At 43.0% G+C, this 18,476-nt stretch overlaps 1 protein-coding gene across 1 annotated transcript in view; it reads left to right on the forward strand.

The window, feature by feature from the left end:
* The window catches only part of SPTLC3 (serine palmitoyltransferase long chain base subunit 3), an 81,634-nt gene extending 63,441 nt beyond the window's left edge, over window positions 1–18,193 (forward strand). The window contains exons 9-11 of the mRNA XM_050952164.1: window positions 13,075–13,210; window positions 14,947–15,076; window positions 17,868–18,193. Of these exons, the coding sequence (XP_050808121.1) occupies window positions 13,075–13,210; window positions 14,947–15,076; window positions 17,868–17,951 (350 nt within the window). The 3' untranslated portion in view covers window positions 17,952–18,193. The remainder of the gene's footprint in view (window positions 1–13,074; window positions 13,211–14,946; window positions 15,077–17,867) is intronic.
* The last annotated feature ends 283 nt before the right edge of the window (window positions 18,194–18,476 follow it).

The following is an 18,476-nucleotide window of genomic DNA, read 5'->3' on the forward strand; positions in this document are numbered from 1 at the left end:
TCCGTTCTGGCATACCTGGACAGAAGCCAATGCTGGGTGCTTTTGGTAATCCCTTGCACAATAATGATCTCCCCTTTAGTCTCAAATTAAGCATTAGAGAAAGGGCTTGTGAAAGAGATCCACAGACTAACACGGAATAAATCTCACCGTTATTCTTATGAAGTCAGATTATGAACTCCTTTGCACACACTTGTGTGCAATTATTCCCTTCAGTAGTGGTACTGAAGTCAAGGAAATAGGAATTACTCAGCATGAGCAAGGGGTTCACAATTGGCACTTAGTAGGCAAAACCTCATTTTTACAATAGGCAATAATACAGCATTCCATGGCATGGCAGAGTACCTTCTTCCTTCTCCAGATAGCAGAGCTTTCAATTCCCTGGCAGTTCCAAGAAGAAGCTTGCTGCTGTCATATTACTCCAATTGTCAGTGGGTAATCAGTCTGAGGAACACAAAAGAGAGACTTGCCTTTCCTAAATGCATTTAGATCCTTGGCATTTCAGTAATACCTAATATGTTACAGATGTAGTGCAATGTGTGCTGGCTGGCTTTCAGCTGAGGGACTGACATGCTTTGTGATTAATCACCTGTGTTTGGTAATATGCACTGCAAGAGCTTGTCCCTCTCTCCCTGTTTTCATGCAAGGTGCTTTTAGTATATGTGATACTGCATTATCAATATTTGTGTGTAAGTGCCTGTGCGTACCTAGCCAATAAAAAAAATCAACAGCATTTTGTACAATTCCTCCACTTCTCTGCCCTTTATTTGAAATTACTGTTGCTTTTTTCTCTGAAAAGTGTTTTACAGCAATTCACAGTTAAAATTAAACTGACTCTCGTCCTTAAAGGCTTATTTAGCAGGAGTATTAGTCTAAATCATTTGGTTTATAGATGGTGTTAGTGTAGAAGAAAATCCCTTTGCTTCTCCCTAATCCATAACAAAGTTGTTTTTATACAGAACTGTTATCTTAGAGTTCATTTCCTTTAGGCACCCTGGTTTTACAGTGTTCTATTTGTGATTTAGTGCACATGGAGGTACATATGTGTTACTTCTATAGTGGAACCAGAGAAGGAAAGAAAATCAGTCCATCTGTAACTGTTTAGGGGAGAAGAACAGCTATTGTTTTCCAAATTTTTTTGCAGCCTATTAAAGTTTTCATTTTACTATCTAGTTGTTACTAGAGGAAGGCAGGAGAGTAAAGCTCTGTATCTCAGGAACATGGATTGAAGAGACAGTCTGACACTGGTATGTAGACGTTTGATTGGATAACTAATTATCTGAAAAGTCTCCATAAAAAAAACAGCTGGAGAAGATTAAAGCAGGTGGATTTGTGTCTTGCTTAGCCCACTGTATGCCGAGGAAAAGTACAAAGAGCAGGATTATCCTCTCTGGAACAGGTTCAGGAAAAATAACCCTCTTTCAGTGAACATACACCTGAGATATAAACATTAAAGGCTACAGGTTGCTTGTTCCTGGTTTCAATATGTTGAGTAAGAATTTCCAAGGTTCAAAACCTTCATGTGGAGTTCAAAGGTAAAATGTTGCTCAGAAGTTGGACACATCTCAAGTCTTTGCTGGTTAAAAGCTTTCAGAAGTGAAAAACAAATGTCTTTGGAAGAGTAAAAGAAACTTTGCTTGAGAGGAATGATAATTTTGCAGTCGGGGGTAAGATAATTTGCTTGTGTAAATCAGCCTGGTTCCATTGAAATCAATGATTTATGCCAGCTAAGAATCTAGTCCTCAGACTGTTAGACTATTGAATTCAACATTAACATTGCAGGACTCCAGTGAAAGCAGGTTTGTACCCAGAGAACTCAACTCTGAGCTACCTTATGTGCTCACTTAAGACAGTGAGAGGACATTAGGCACCTCCTCTCCCTTTGCACTGATTACCCATATTCCAGGTCACAATGCAGGTGGGATGGCGGCCACCACAGAACCATTGCTCCCCCCCACATGTGATGGGGAATAAATGGGCATGGGCAAAGAGTAGGCTTTGCCTCCTCAATTCAGCCAGCTGGCAAGGAGAGCCAGCAAGCCTGGGGAAGAAATTGGGGTCAGGTATGTGGGAGGGGAATTAGGCCCTTCAATGAAAGCCTGTGCTTTACCGAAAGCTACCCTTAAATCTAGTATTGAAGAGACGCGTAAAACTGAAAACAAAAGGAGCTCTGAAATATAATTACAAACTTGAGGTTTTTCTGCTGCACCTACCACTGTAGCGTATAAGATAAATAACTGATTATATGTGGTAAAAGTGGACCAGTACTACATCATATGACAATGTGCATGAGGCATGTAGATGATCTTTAACCAAAAAACTTAACATCAGAAAGGAAAGTGGTGAGGCTTGGTAGAGAAATGGTCACCCACCCACCCACCCATCCTCTTCCAGTATTCTCTCCCGCAGAGATCAACTTACTTTTCAGAATTCATGTATTTCCTGATCTTTTCCTAGGCTTTTTCCACCCCCAGCAAAATAGTGTTAACATTCAGTCTAATGTTCTGGGATGTCACACTGTCCAGTATCATTATGTTAAAAGGCATTCCTACATCAGCATTTGAATGTCCTGAATTGAGCCCTGTGGGCATGCTCCAAAGGAGAACTCTCCCTCCATCCGCACTTAACTAATTGTCTAAGGATGTAGATTTGGGGTGGTTGGGTATTCTATTTTGAGGAGCTTGTCTGAGGGTATTCTACCAATTTATGTCAGTATAGCCACATCGCTCAGAGGTGGGATTTTTCCCTTAATAGGGAACTAATATTACCTGCACCTTAAATTGTTTCTTTTTTCTTTTTTTTGGTCAGCTCTATGCAACAATACAATGGTTTGATAAATATTGAAAAGCCTGGAATTCTGAATGGCTGAGACTCTCTTTCCAGCGTTGTGGTAAATAGCTGACTAGAAAGGAGACATACATCCCCCAGCAACATCTGCATCTATGAAAACTTTCCCTAATTGAAAAGTCAGTAGTTTCAAATGCCACAGACTGAGAGCTTAGGAATTAGATTGCATAGTGTTAAAATACTACAGTTATTTTTAATCTTTAAGACACACACACACACACACACACACACACACACACTTCTTTCTATGTATTAAGAGGTGCTAATAACATGTTTAATATTCAAATGAAGGGAGAATTTTCATTTTATAGATTTCAGTCAAGTTATTCTATGGTCCCCCGCCCCAGCCCCTCAATATTTCCTCCTGGTTCTTTTGAGAGCTACTACACCAAAAATACTTTTGGAAATACCACCGACTATTGTTTTTATTAGAGACTGGAAAGCTTTGTAGTAGGATGCTTTTGTGTTTCATTTGTTTTCCTTGCTCTGGCACAGCTGTTTTTGTTTTAGCAGCACTGGAGAGATGGTTAAACTATTTGTGGCCTCTACTAACCCAGCAGATTTCTTGCACAGAAAGTTTTAAACTGAATGGCAGAAACTGTAACTAACCAGTTGTCTGCGTGGGCAGTTTTGTGCATGAAGTTACAAATGCAGTGGTTTTATGGGATCTTTTAATTTGTTCAACAAAACACTGATCACTATAGAGCAAGTCCCAGATTCCCTATAAATTTCCTAGCCAGAAGCTTGTCAGGAGAGCGTCTTGACTCGGTGAGATACAAAAGGGATGAAGCAATAGATCTTAGTTAAACCTAGAATGTATTAAGCAGTAGGAAATGATTAGAGGAACAGGGCTTGCATAGGTGTGGTGATACCCACATTAACCAAAAGGGAATAGAATGAAAGATAACAGGTGCTGAGAAACAGTGTAGTCTGACAATGCAAATCTGTTCAGTACCTAGCTAGTAATAGGAGTTAGCACAGTAATCACGGCTGGACCAGGGAGGACAATGGGGAACCAAGGAACAGCAATCCAGTACGTGGATGGAGTCAGCAGAAAGAAGTAAATAAAAATAGGTATTAAGAGTAAAAACTGTAAATATTCATGTCGAGTACCAATAAAGTACACTTCACAAACAAAAGAGAGAAGTTGAAATACTTTGTATTGGGAGACATGAGAATTTCTGAAGCTATAGTGACATAAGGATAATCTATGGGTTATTGTATTTACTGGGGGGAAATAAAAAAAAAAAAAAAGGTTCACTCGCAGCAATGGAGCAATGGCACTAACCACAAGGAATTCGTAGACTATCTGAATAAAAATTCTGGATGAGCCAGAGCTGGATTCACTGTAGAATCTATAGAAACAGAAATGAAGTAATGAAGCATGCGATATGGGCCTCTTACTGGAAACATGGTTGTGCAATCAGGTTGTTAGATACGGGAAGCAACAAAATCTGCTAGAAATCTGTTTCCTTGTAATGTAGAAATAAGGACTGAAAGGTTTTTCAAACATCAGTGATTTTTCACTACTTCTTTTTTTAACATAAATATTGATTCTCTAGTACCCTGCTTTTGCTGGAGGACTTGAGCAAATGAGAGGGGAAGAGACTTTTAGAGATAAATGAGCTCATCTAGGTTTTATTTTATTAAATGTTGTCAACATGGAATGATCATGATAACAGGGCCACATAAGGAATAGGTGAGAGAGACTGAGTTTGTTCATTGTAACTCCTGGCAAGGGCTTGCGAGAAAAGCTCTTTTTCTGAAACATTCAGCAATACTCCCCTTTAAGTGATGGCTGAGGAAGTTCACTCCGGTTCTCCAGTCCTCCAATGAGTCTCCCAGTTTAAAGTGGGAAGATTAGGCTTAATATTCTTGCTTTTTTTCTAAGATAAGAAACAAGCAGGAAAGAATACCTTGGAAAATAAAAACACTTTACATCTTTTTTTATACCTCATTAAAACCAAAAAGGGTAGAAACCCATTTTTTTATTTTGCAGATCACTTTTAACTTACCGTACTCGTCACCATTCTATGGCCCTTTTTCTAACTGCCTCGTGGCCCAATGACATAAAAGGATACAATTTGACATGACCTGAGCAGGAGCCCATGCCAGGAGATAGTATTGTGGTGGTACCTTTCAAGAAAAGAGGATTTTATTTTCTTTTTAAAGAGGAAGTTAGATACAGCCTGAAGGGGAAAGTTAGGAGATGAAAATCCATAGAATCCGAATGGAGACTGCTAAAGAATTCCCTGATTAGAAGCACAAAGTCTGCATTCCTGAGAACAAAAACAAGAGAAGAGGAGGGCAACAGTTGAATAGCAAGAGCCCAACTATGGAAATTCTACTTACATCGGTGAGCATTTGCTCATGCAATTAGTCCCAGTGAAGCCCATGGGCTTGGTCGTATGAGTAAATGAACTGGAGTGGCACATAAACTTTGTTCAGGCCCTCTGGACGTGATGAATTGCACCTGCCTGTGAATGGGATACCACAGTTCAGTCCCAGGTTTGTAAAAGTTCATTCAGGCAAAAAAAAAAAAAAAAGGAATCCTCTTAATAATGCAAATTCAGTTCAAGTGACATTACTACAAGGAAAGCCAAAATTGTGATTCTGAGGAAATTTGAAGCACAAAGAGCTAAAGCTGTTGACCAAACACATTACACGTATATGAAGTACATCAGAATTAAGAAGCTAGGGTTAGCTAGATATAAAGGAGGCGATAACAAGGAAGCTAAGTGGGATTTTTTTGCATCAGTCTTCACCCCACCAGGAAGACAGGAATGGGGGGAAAATGTCTATTTGTGGTTATCCTTCACAGGTAATAAAGATGAAGTACTGTTGGAGATAAAGGTATCAAAAATGAAAAAGCTGATTAGATGGCAATAAATCTCCAGGACCAGATGGTACTCATCAGAGTTCTAAAGGAACTGAAGGGTAGGCTACTATTAAAGCAAAGGACTGGAGGATGGCCAATTATGGTGCCAACTTTTAATAAAAATAGAAAGGGTAAATCCAGGAGTCCTGGGATTTCTTGCTGAGAAAACTGTGTTATATAGAATTTAGGGGAGTATAAATTGATGGGGAGAAATCAGTATGGCAAAAGTATTCTCTGAAAGCACCCACAAAATAATCGCACAAGGAATTCATGGAGAGACAAGGTGGATGATGTAATTTCTTTTATTTATTTATTTTTATCTCATCCTCCTTGTTTTTCTAATATCCTGGTACCGACATGGCTACAACAACACTGCATACAACAAAGAAACTCATGGACATAACTTGTTTACACATTCCAGAAGCTGTTACTGAAAGTCCTTTATGCAGTGCTATTGAGGAAACGAGGGTTGCGAGACGAGGCCCTGTCATGCAGTATGGGCTGTTCAAGATGCAGGCGGTAAAACATGGGCAATTTTTACAGTGGAAAAGGATTAAGGGCTGGACTGTGGCATTAAGCCACTAGTCTCTGAGTGTGATAAGGAGATGCACTGCCCTATGGGGCGCACCAGAAGGATTGTACCTTATCACACAGCTACACCGTTCATTTGATGGTACAGACAGCTCCATGGCCTTGTCTCCTCCCTGCCTCCTTTAGGGTGGACCGTGCACCTGGCACCAAATGGGAGGAGCATTCTCTATGCTCCCAGTGACTGCAGTGCTCCCTGCTCTTGCACAACTCATCCTTCTTCTCTCCCTCTGTGCAAGAACCAAGGACAATCTGATCCTTATGCTGGAGTGCCTCACAGGCCAGTACTACTCTGTTAGTGTTGGTCCTGCTTTGAAAGGGAGATTGGACTAGATGACCTCCTGAGGTCTCTTCCAACCCTTATATTCTATGTGGTCTTCACTCAACTTCCCAATCAAAAATAGCGAGAGTTGTGAGAAGTGCCAGAGCTTCTGACAAGAGCAGGTGAAAATCAGAACAGACACGTGGAAAGCAGTGCACAGGATAAAATAAACCGCTCCCATACACTGGGAGTTACAGTTCCAGAAAACATTGAGGCAACACACTGGGGGGGGTGGGCATGGAGGGTCAAGTGCTCCCCTAGATTGGCCTGCTGGGGGCAATGAGGAGAGGAGTTGTCTCCTCTCTCCCTGCACCTTCCCTTGGCACATTCGCCACTCTTTCTGTCAACTGGGCGGGTAGTGGGATGTAACCGCTTCTGCCTGAGAGAGCCTGGCTGGGAGGCAGTGAGTGGCAGCCCACTCCCTCCCCAGGCTTAGCTGCCGGGGACAGGGGCCCAGCATGCCATGAGGGGAAGGAGGCTCCAGCTCACTCAGCCCCTGTCCCGGCAGCAGAGTCCAGGGGGCGGGGGTGGCCTGCTACCATCCCAGCTGTGGAGGACAGGGGCCAAGCGAGACAGAAACATGCCAGGGGGTACGACTAGTATTTAGGGAATAAAGCACATGGATACTTCTACAATGGTATTATACATCTTGGAACATGGTATCAAGCCACCTCCTCAGTTACTGGAATCACCAGAAGAAAAGTAGCAACCAGAAAGATCAGAGGTATTAGAAGAAGGTGCGTAAAGGATAGTGTAAAAAGACAGGGATTATTTAGTTTGGAAAGAATAAAAATGAGACTGGGATGGGGTGAAAGTAACTTACAGGACTTCCAGTACTGCTGGAGTCCTGAGGGGGCGTGGCCTCATCTGGAAGAGGCGTGGCCTCTCAAGATTTAAGGCCCTGGGGAACCAGCTGTGGCTGGGAGACCCAGGGTCTTTAAATCAACCAGGGGCTCCCAGCTGCAGAGGTGACTGGGAGACCCCCAGGGCTCAGGGGCAAATTAAAAGGCCCAGGGCTCTGGCCGCCAGGGGTAACCCCGAGCTTTGCGGGGCTGGGGCAGGGATTTAAAGGGCCCAGAGCTCCTGCCGCTGAGGGGAGCTCCGAGCCCTTTAAATCCTGGCCCCAGCCCAGTCACCAGAGCCATGGCCGGGATTCAAAGAGCTCTGGGCTGCGCACAGCGGCGGGGAACTCTGAGCCCCTTAAATCTTAGCTGCGGCCGGGATTTAAAGAGCTCAGGGTTGCCTGCAGCCACGGGCAGCCCAGAGTCCTTTCAATCCCCACCATGGAAGTCGATGCGGTCCAGCACAGCGTACTGGCTCTTGCTGGTACGCCGGACCGGACCGGCTTACTTTCACCTCTAACTGTGTATATGTGTATGAATATGTCACAAACAATGCAGCTGCAGCCTGCCACCGACCAGTGGCGACCCCAGCAACTGGCCCCTGTGGGCTGCCAACTGCAGAGAGCCAGCAGGTGCTGCTGGGCTGGATCTGCCGAGGAGTAAGTAACCAAGGCAAGAAGCACAGCCAGCCAGCCAGGGAGGGAACCGGGGAGAGGGAGGGGAAGTCAGGGGTGAATGAAGGACAACTGGAATAGCCTTCACGAAATATACAAGATATTTAGAGACAGTTTTATCAATTTCAGCCTCTGCACTCTGCAGGCAGGACAAAACAGAAAGAGATCTGAGAATGCACCTGGTGTCCTAAGGACATTTCAGGTGTTTAAATCAATATATAAAGAGGGTGGAGTGGAATGAAAACTACTATTTCTTTCAAAGGAGGCACAATAATTTCCCTGAATATTCAGTTTTCCCCTCCAATCCCTCTGTGGTTTTGTCTGTGGAGGCTATTTGCTTTCCCTGTGACTCTTTAGTTGCTTTAGCAAAATAAACTCTAATCATCATGACACGTCTTTCCACCATGTTCTCCATGTTTTTTTGTGTTGTTTTTTTTAAACAGTAACATTTCAAAAAGGATCTGCGAGCAGTTTGGACATCACAACCATGATCCTCTGCTGGGGAGGGAATGGGATAGATTTGAACTTGGAAATGGCTCCTGATTTTGATTGGGTTTAGGAGATCCCCTCATTCTGGGGGCAGAAAAGAACTGCCCCTGCCATAGTCACACACACCCAACAGCAACTGGGAGTGAAATTAACAAGGATGCCAGAAACGGCTCCTAACTCTGGGCACTGAACTGCACAGGGAACAGCTGAGTTTAAACTGTTCCTTTGCAGACAGCAGCAGCAGGCATCTCAGCCAGTCTCCCTACTGCAGGCTAGAGCCTAGAGGAAAACCTCTGCTGGCGGGGGGAATGGGGAGGAATGCAGAGCCTTGTCTGCAGCCTGGCTGGAGGAGGGGGAAGGCGGAGACAAGAAACCAATGTGACAGTGAGTTTTCCCCTTCCACCTGCTTTTATTAACTCTGGATTTAAGCTGTGCAGCCAAATGCCTGTATTTCTTGTATATATTAGTATTGGAGAGATCCCCTCATCCCCAGGGGCAGAAAAGGACTGCTCCTGCCATGGTCAAACACACCCTCCCCTCGACCCCCTCCCCCGAGCTACTGTAAGTGAAATTAACAAGGATGCCAGAAACCTAGCCCTGGGGGCTGAACCATCAGGAAACAGCTGAGTTTAAACTATTCTTATGCAGGGAGCAGGCTTCCCTCTCTCTCTTCCTCAGTCAGTCTCCTTTTCTTACCGGTCCTCCGTACCGGCCCGTACCCGCTTACTTTCACATCTGGACTGGGAGCATATGGTGGAGGTCTGTAAAACAATGAGCAGCATAGTATAATGACCTCCTGAAGTCCCTTCAACCCTGATATTTTATTATTCTAAATACTATTTACCCCTTTCCCATAACACAAAAACAAATGGACACTCTCAATTGAAAGGCAACAAATTTAGAACAGATACGAGGAAATACTTTCTAATTCAGCATATAATTATTTCACAATAATCAATGCTACAGGACATGACTGGGACAAATACAGAGTTCAGAAGGACTCAAAGGATCGGACAATTATATGAATTGGAAGAGCATCTGTTACAGTACCTAGCATTAAAAAAATGACAAGGTCTATCAGCCCTCTTGCTTCAGGATGTAAACTGATCATCAGCTGGGGATTTCACTTTCCAAATTAATGTGGGTAATATACATAATGTTATGACTTGTATAGCTATTCTAGAATTGGATGGAACTGCTTATATACATCCTTAGTGTAACTACACATGCATTACATGTTGCATGCGTTTGATCTATTCACAAGGTTGACAGCGGGGGAAAGAACAATTTATTTAAAAATACATTCAACTTAGGCTTCCATCAAAACAATAGGAGTAGAAAATCATTTTTAATAGACTATAACATGTGAGATTAAATAAAAGCAACTGTGTAACATTTCAAATGTCTGAATGAATTTCAAGACACTTGTTTGACCGGTATTGCTGTTTTCTGTTCAACATTGATACAAGTGCTTTCCAAAGCAACTAAAAACATTATATTAATGCAATTTCTTGTCATGCAGACATCCCTGGATGTCATTTAGTAAGAAAATTAATACATCTGAAATATTGTTGAAGTGTCTTTAATCATTTCATAAGAACAGCCGTACTGGGTCAGACCAAAGGTCCATCTAGCTCAGTATCCTGTCTACCGACAGTTGCCAATGCCAGGTGCCCCAGAGGAACTGAAACTAACAGGTAATGATCAAGTGAGCTCTCTCCTGCCATCCATCTCCACCTTCTGACAAACAGAGGCTAGGGACACCATTCCTTACCCATCCAGGCTAATGGACTTAACCTCCATGAATTTATCCAGTTCTCTTTTAAATGCTGTTATAGTCCTAGCCTTCACAACCTCCTCAGGCAAGGAGTTCCACAAGTTTCACATGATCTACAATGATCAAAAGTCATCCTTGAACTCTGACAATATCTGATAGGATGAATTCTTGACTTAGCTTATGTAACTGTCTTGGGCAGCCAACTGCTGGTCCTGTCACTCTCTTCTCCCCCAGTGGAGCACAGAGGACAGGCTCTGTTTGCTGTAACTTGTGTTGCTTTCTCCTGTGGCTTGAGAGTGAGAGAATGCTGTTGAGCCTGCCCCTTCCAAACTAGTGATCAGCTGCCTGCCATGGTTTGAGAGAAAGGAGGAAGCGTGCCATGGTACTGGCTCTTTCTCTTTTGTGCCTCCCTGGAGCAGAGGGAAGCAGATGGCCCTGACCTTGCCACAGGACATTGTTGAGGCCCAGAAGTTAATGAGATCCAAAAATGTACTTGATATTTATATGGATATCAGCAATATCCAGAATTATCATAACTACTAGCAGCAAAACATAGAAGGGATATTAAAGCTTGGGCATAAGGGCTTAAGCCAATCCCTAACTATTAGAGACCAGGCTGATACCCTATGGGGGGGCAGATTACCCCACATCTGTCTGCTGCAGGGTTCTTACAACTTCCTCCAATGCAGTGGTTCCCAACCTTTTCTCTGCCACAGCACAGCTCGAGCTCCAGGGGGTCTTCCACATCTCCCCGCCCCAGCCAGCAGTTACGGGAGGGAAGAGGAGGGGCAAAGGAGCTGACCCATCACTCACACAGAAGCGGAGTGGGGAAGAGAGGGTGATTGAGCTCTGATTGGTTGCTCTGCCCCAGAGGAGGCGGGGCAGTGAGACAGATGGCTAATTAGAAGTCAGCTTTCCTCCCCTTGTCTTCACATATAGCTTTTCAAAAAAACCCGCGGCACCCCGCTTCAGACCTGACGGCAGAATGGTGCTGGACACAGTCCAAGATGGGACACTGGACTTGATGGACCTTTGGGCTCTAATCCAGGCTGGCAGTTCCTGTATTCCTACGAACTATTAACCACTGCCCGAAACTTTATGTAATGCTTTCATGTTACACTCTTGTAGGTAGTTTGATATCAGATATTCCTTTACCCTTTCTGGTTACAGTGCATGTGGAACTGCATTTGTGTGGGACTCGTTTGTCTTTTTCCAAAGTAAAGATTTTGACAGATTTTTTTTTAAATGGTTTCCCCTTCCCTATCTCTGTATTTTCTGTTGCAAATCATTTTTATTTGTCTGGTCTTATAAATATGTACACTTAATCATAGGCATCGGAGCACCCACGGGGAAAAAATGGTGGGTGCTGAGCACCCACCAGCAGCCCCCTATCAGCTCCCCCTGCCTGCCAGTGTTTGCCACCCGCCAGCAGGCCCTGCTGATCAGTGCCTCCCCGCACTCCCAGCCGCCATGGTCAGCTGTTTCACAGCATACAGGAGGCTTTGGGAGAGAGGGGGAGAAGCGAGGGCATGGCACACTGGGGGTAGGGGAAGAAGTGGAGTAGGGGAGGACCATTAGAGGAAGGGGTGGAGCAGGGTCTGGGGCAGAGCGAGGGATCAGGCACCCCCTGGCACATTAGAAAGTCTGTGCCTGTGCACTTATTGTGAGGTGGGTGAGAAGAAGACTTCAAGATGCATGTGTGGAAAAAAATGGTTTCTTCAACATTGTTTTAAAAAGAATGATGGGCACAATATTTTTTTTAAAGGTGACAAAATACAAAGCTGACTTTCTAGCCTCTCTTTAATTGTTCTTTGTTTGCTTTAGCCAGAAATGTTTCACTAGCTCTAGGCTAACAAGAGAGGGTGATATCGGGGTAGGAAGTGAGCAGCCTCTGCCTTTGGACACATCTCTGTCTTCCAGAAGGGATGGTACTCAAATGCAGCAAGATGAATTCTGCTTTCATTCTTCCATGGCTACTAGTTTCACTTCTGTTCTTGGTCAGCTCACGTATGCAGGAAACCCTGAACCTTGTCTATGCATTTACAGTGCGATTCGGACATGGGACATGTGGAATCGGGTTTCCTTGAGCAAGAGCCTGTGAAAATAGGTTATGACTGAAAAATCTCTGCAACTATTTTGAATGGAATTTGCACATCTTGCCAGCAAAAGGATATAGCAGGACATTGTTAATCAGGGAAGAACAATAATAGAATTGGATGGATGTATACCAGATACTGTCATACCAGACCACCACTGCTACCAATGAGTATATTTCATCCAGCATGTCCTTTTTAACTGTATGAACTATAATCGATGTCCAGTGAGACAGAGAGAGAATACTCCTGTCTATAAGCATTTGAGTCTGAATATAGTAGGTTTGAGTTTCATTTCATGCCAATGTTGGTCAGGCGTAATTCAGCAGAAATCAGTGGAGTTGCACTGTTACATAAGTTCAGTATGTGCCTCTGTATTTACGTGGCTTGAACAGTTGGACTCGCTAAATATTTTTCTTGTGGCTCCAATAGCTACGTAAAGATCACGTGGTTAGCTAAATGGTTCTGGAACTTACATGTCCCTGTTTTTTTGTTGTTTTGTTTTTCCTGGAGAGAAGCCCCATTGGGATCTGTGCCCTGACTGATTTCATGACTGTCTCATTTCAGGGCTTCAGAGAGTGCACCAGCTGGGAGAAAACACAAGATACTTCCGGCGGAGACTGCACGAAATGGGTTTCATTGTTTATGGAAATGATGATTCCCCTGTTGTCCCCTTGCTCCTTTATATGCCTGGTAAAATAGGGTAAGTGGTGAAATGAGCCTGGTAGGCAAACAGACTACACTAACATTATATGGAGGGTACGTTTTAAACTGTTCAATCAGGCTACTTGCTGGAGATGTTGCAAGTGAGAAATTTCTTCCTTTCGGTGAACTTGCCATTGGCAGCTTTAAACTGAATCCTGGCCTTAATTTGGAGCCAGCTTCTCCATACACTAAATAAAAAAATCAAAACTCTTCTTTCTCTTTCTATTGATGTTTTGCAAAAATTATAATAATTTAAAAGCTGTGCATTGTGTAATTATTTTGAAGATATTTTGTTGTTTGACATGTCTTAGACTAACATACATTTCACCATTTTACGGTATGTGATGATATCTCTTGATTGACTTATGTAAGTGAAACTGGCAGTAACCTATTAGCTTATCAACAAAGGCCCAGAACGTGGGGAGTTGAAGTCTTTGCAAAAGTAGCTCTCAGGAGGAACCTTTGTTTCTTAGATACCATAAATATGGGTCCTACTCTGGCCCATCAGACCTGGTAACAGCAAAGCCATCAGGATAGTTGCGTACTCATCCCAATGTGAACACGGGCCAGCTCTTGCACAGAGAACTTGTGCCCTTCTATGGCCAACCTTCCATCAGCACTTCAGGATCTGTGGGGAATGGTGAACGCTCCTGTCTCCCAGTTACACCAGGATCCTTTCAGTCTGAAGTTTAACTATTTATCAAACCCTCTTGCAAGGACTATCTGATGGGCAGAAAGCAGGTCTTATAATCATGAGCTATAGAAAATCCTCAGCCCAGAACACAACCCTAATAGCTGGCCTGGGTACTGGGGGGAAATGGGAGACATCCTTAGTTGCAGAATCATCTTGTTTCCCTCTTGAGGCATTGGAGATCCACCAAGATGTCTCCCCTTGCCATCCGGAAGTTCAGTGTGGATTGGTCAAGGTGCAGAGACTTCTCACATTGAGGCTCCATCTCTGGAACTCCCTCATGAAGTTCTTTGTCAGAGTCCCTCTGTAGCTGTCCCAGTGGCTCATGCATGCTTCGCCTTTGGATCAGTTTATTTGTGACCACAGTCTCCTCTACCCGTTTGCACAGATTGGTAGAATGGGTTGTAGTTGAGGCCAATTAGTCCACACTAAGTGTTATGAACCGATCTATGTCCCTCTGCATTACTTACCTCACAAATATGAACAATTTTCTCCTTGGGACACCAAACAGGTAGCTGTCCCCCCCATTTAACAGATGGGGAAATGACACACAGAGGTTAAATGACCTACTCATTCAGGGAATCTTTGGCAGAGCCAGGAATTAGCCCCAGGTCTCCCAAATCCCAGTCTCGTGCTGCAGCGACAAGACCATCATTCTACTTTATGTTCAGTGCCTTGTTCAATGAAATTTGATCTAAATGGCATTAATTTTTATTTATTACCATCTGTTTGTCTAAATATTTGCCTGATTCTTGCTGCCTTACACTTTACATAGACATTTGCACCTGTGCTCAGTGATTGCAAATTGCTCCTAATCAGAATTCTCTGCTCACTTACATCAGTGATTGTCTTTGACAGTCGCTCTGCAGGGATGGAAATGACTACACAAGCTGCAAGGCAGTGCAGAATTGATGGTAAAACTCCTGTTGACTTCAGTAGGACCAGGATTTTTTAACCATTGTTTTTGACACATGAGTGTTTTCCCTTTGTGCTCAGTTTATTGGCAATAACTCACTTCTGTTTTCTTCTTTCCCCCTTCCCAGGGCTTTTTCAAGGCACATGTTAACCAAAAATATTGGGGTGGTTGTGGTTGGATTTCCAGCTACTCCTATCGCAGAATCGAGGGCTCGGTTTTGTGTGTCAGCTGCACATACACGGGAGATGTTAGACACGGTAAGAACAGCAGATGTCCTGGTGAAATTAACATCAGATGCTAGAGAGGCTGGGAGAAGCTACAAGTCTGTTACTTTGAATCTCAATAATTCATTTTGCATTTGTTTTTCTTGATCTTTGTCACTTGATATTTAAAGCCTTTATGATTACATATTTTATTTAAAATATTAAGTTATACAATTAACTGTATTATATTCCCCTATTCCTAAGAGTGGCCAAATCTGTATTAACTAATAAAAACCTACATGAGGAGCACACCAAGACTAAAGTTAACTGCTTGGGCAGGAAACCCTAAATGATGTGGTAATAATTGCATATAAGGGTTTCTATGCCATTATTTTAATTCCATATTTATGTAAGTTACATTGCAGCAGCAAAATATGGCACCGTCTTGGGTTTTGTATGATACATGTGGAAGTTTCAGTCCAATATTTGAAATTGTTTGGATCTAATAAGAGGACTAAAAGGTGCAATATGACCAGTTTGATCCCTGTATCTTTAACTGCTTCCAGAAGGGCAGTTACGCTTACGTTGAGATGTCCATTATAAACTTCTCTTTCCATCTGTTCATAACTTTCTAAAAAAAAGTATTTTTAAGATTGAAATTTTCCATCTTCCTCGCAGTCCAAGGGTAAGGAAGCAAATTTGGATAAAATACCCTCATCCATTTTTGAGTTAGGCAAGGATGGAACTTTTTTGGTTGCCAACAGATTTTAAGGCTCTTTTTACATGAGCATCACTCTCAGAAACTGATGCATTTTATACACTCAGTGTTTTCAAGTGGGAAGAGCCCTGATCCTGCTTCTGACTCCTTGCAGCTGGCCCCTGTGCCCACACAGACCTCAGTGGGACTTGATGTGAGCGCATGGATCCAAACACAGATGGAGGACTGAGACCATAGCCCTATACTCAAGACTAGTTTCCAGGTCAATTTAGACCATTTTAGAAACAAAACAGAAAAAATCTGGTTTGCACATGTGCGGTAGGAAGTTCCTGCTAATCTTAAAACTACAATAAGGAACAATGGAATACTCAACACGGAGTTAAAATTAACTGGTAACATATATATATATATATATATATATCAATGTTTAGTTACCGAGGTGTAGTTAGGTAGGCTGTTATTTCACTCTGTAGTTCCAGAGTTGCATAAGCTTTTGATTACGCAACTGCAGTAATACACAGTGAAATCACCCTGGAGATTAAGAGCTTAATCTCTTTATTTCGCTTAGGTTTTCTTTCCTTAAAACAGCAGCATTAAACACATGAAAGTTACAATTTTCAAGCACTGATCTTGCAATTCATCTCACCGCGGTATGCAAATTGGGGCCTGGAATGCCGCTCCCCGGCAGTCACCTTTTACAAGTTCCGGTTTTGCCTTTGCAGCTAGGTATCGCTGTCATAGTATTTGCAACACGATCTAAACTTCCCTATGCCTTATGTGGGGAATAGGAAACACCCTTAGGTCTTGGCTACACTGGCGCTCTACAGCGCTGCAACTTTCTCACTCAGGGGTGTGAAAAAACACCCCCCTGAGAGCAGCAAGTTACAGCGCTGCAAAGCGCCAGTGTGAACAGTGCCCCAGCACTGGGAGCGCGGCTCCCAGTGCTGTAAGCTAATCCCCACGGGGAGGTGGAGTACGTGCAGTGCTGGGAGAGCTGGCGCTGCGACCACACTCGCACTTCAAAGCGCTGCTGCGGGAGCGCTCCCGCGGCAGCGCTGTACGGCTGCAAGTCTAGCCATACCCTTAGTGTGGTTTAGTTACCTCAGGCAGCTGAAATGTTTTTAAGGACAACCACTGCGTGAATGTGCTGTAAATCCAGTGTAAAATAAAAACACACAGCTCTTGTGCCATTTCTCATCACAACGACCATTGGCTTAAACCACTGGCAGTAATACATAAGGGGGGAGACTCATAAATGGGAAAGTTTCCAAGGTTGGTAATTTTTTTGAATTACTTTGCAGGTCCTTCTTTATTTAGCTCATTTTATCACATTCTTAAACCGGGGGAGGGGGGAACTTTTCTATTCTTGAGCATATGTTACTGCGTAAACAGAAACAGGATTGAAAGGACAGGTGCTATATTTTTAGTTGATGTCAACCTATTATCTGCTCTTCAGCATGGGTTTGAGGCTGCAGGGTTCTGATCTTCTCCAGGGGGATTCTGAATGCCCTTGCTTTCTATTGAATCCAATAGGAGTTGAGGATGTGCAGCCACTCACATTATAGGATGAGGCCAGCTGTGATATTAATACAAGCAAAATTGGAAAATGTGCTCTCAAACCACATCATCTTGTTCAAGATATTCACAATGACCCTGATAAACATCTGGGCCTGGTCCACCACTGGAGTTACACAATGGTGAAACTGGCCTTTGGGATATGTATGCAGATACCGCAATGTTGTCTTATGTTATATATGTGCCTTTTTCATGTAAAAATGAGAATTCTTAGTTGGAGTATTTTTCTCCCTGCATGTCTGAGAAATACACACAATTTACAAACAGTCGGCTAATAAATATTGCCATTGGCTAATGCAACATAGCCTACCATAGAGCCAAATTCTGTTCTCAGTGATTCTAATGTAAATCTAGTAGCTCAATTGATTTCACTGAGGTTCACCAGTGTAGCTGACAGCAAAATTCACCCCTTTGGCTTTATTCCTTTTTCTTTGATTTTACACTGTGAAAACCACATATGTTTTCATGTCACTTGCTGTTCAAATGTAAAGCAGAAGTGAGAACAGCTTTAAATCGTTTTAAGATAACTGATACAGTGTAATGATCTTGCAGGTCCTGAATGCCCTTGATGAATTGGGAGATTTTCTGCAACTGAAATATTCACGGCATTCCAGGTCATCTCGTCCTGAACTATAGGATGAAACAAGCTTTGAACTTGAAGATTGAGTTTCCCACCCGTGAAAAGAACATTATGATGTTACAAAAAAGAGAAAAAGCCTAAGAGATATGAATGCATTTCTTCCCTTCTAAGGGCAATTTTTATTTCTCAATTAATTGAACTGAGGGGAGGCACTGTTGTTGCGTTTTACTGTATCAAATTTCCATGTGCAAGAGACTATGGCTACAGATCTACTCCCATGGAATTATTTGCTTTTTAAGGTATTTTTTATGCAAGCAGACTGTGTCCCATTGGTCAAGTTGCCACTGTGCAGCTTTGGTGCCTTTTTGTGAAGAGGCTTTGGCTAGTTCGTAATTCTGGTTGAAATAATAAATTTGAAACCTGAATGGATTCCAGTGTAGTATGTTAACTTGCATGAATTTCAGCTGTCAGACTGGATAATACCTAATTCGTCAATGTGAACTGCCCCCGAGGACATGGCAGATAAGGATCTTCTTATCTAATTTCCACATTTTGAGTTCTCAAAGGACAGCAAGTGTCAG

Source organism: Gopherus flavomarginatus, chromosome 4 (genome assembly GCF_025201925.1).
Source record: "Gopherus flavomarginatus isolate rGopFla2 chromosome 4, rGopFla2.mat.asm, whole genome shotgun sequence".
Taxonomy (NCBI): domain Eukaryota; kingdom Metazoa; phylum Chordata; order Testudines; family Testudinidae; genus Gopherus; species Gopherus flavomarginatus.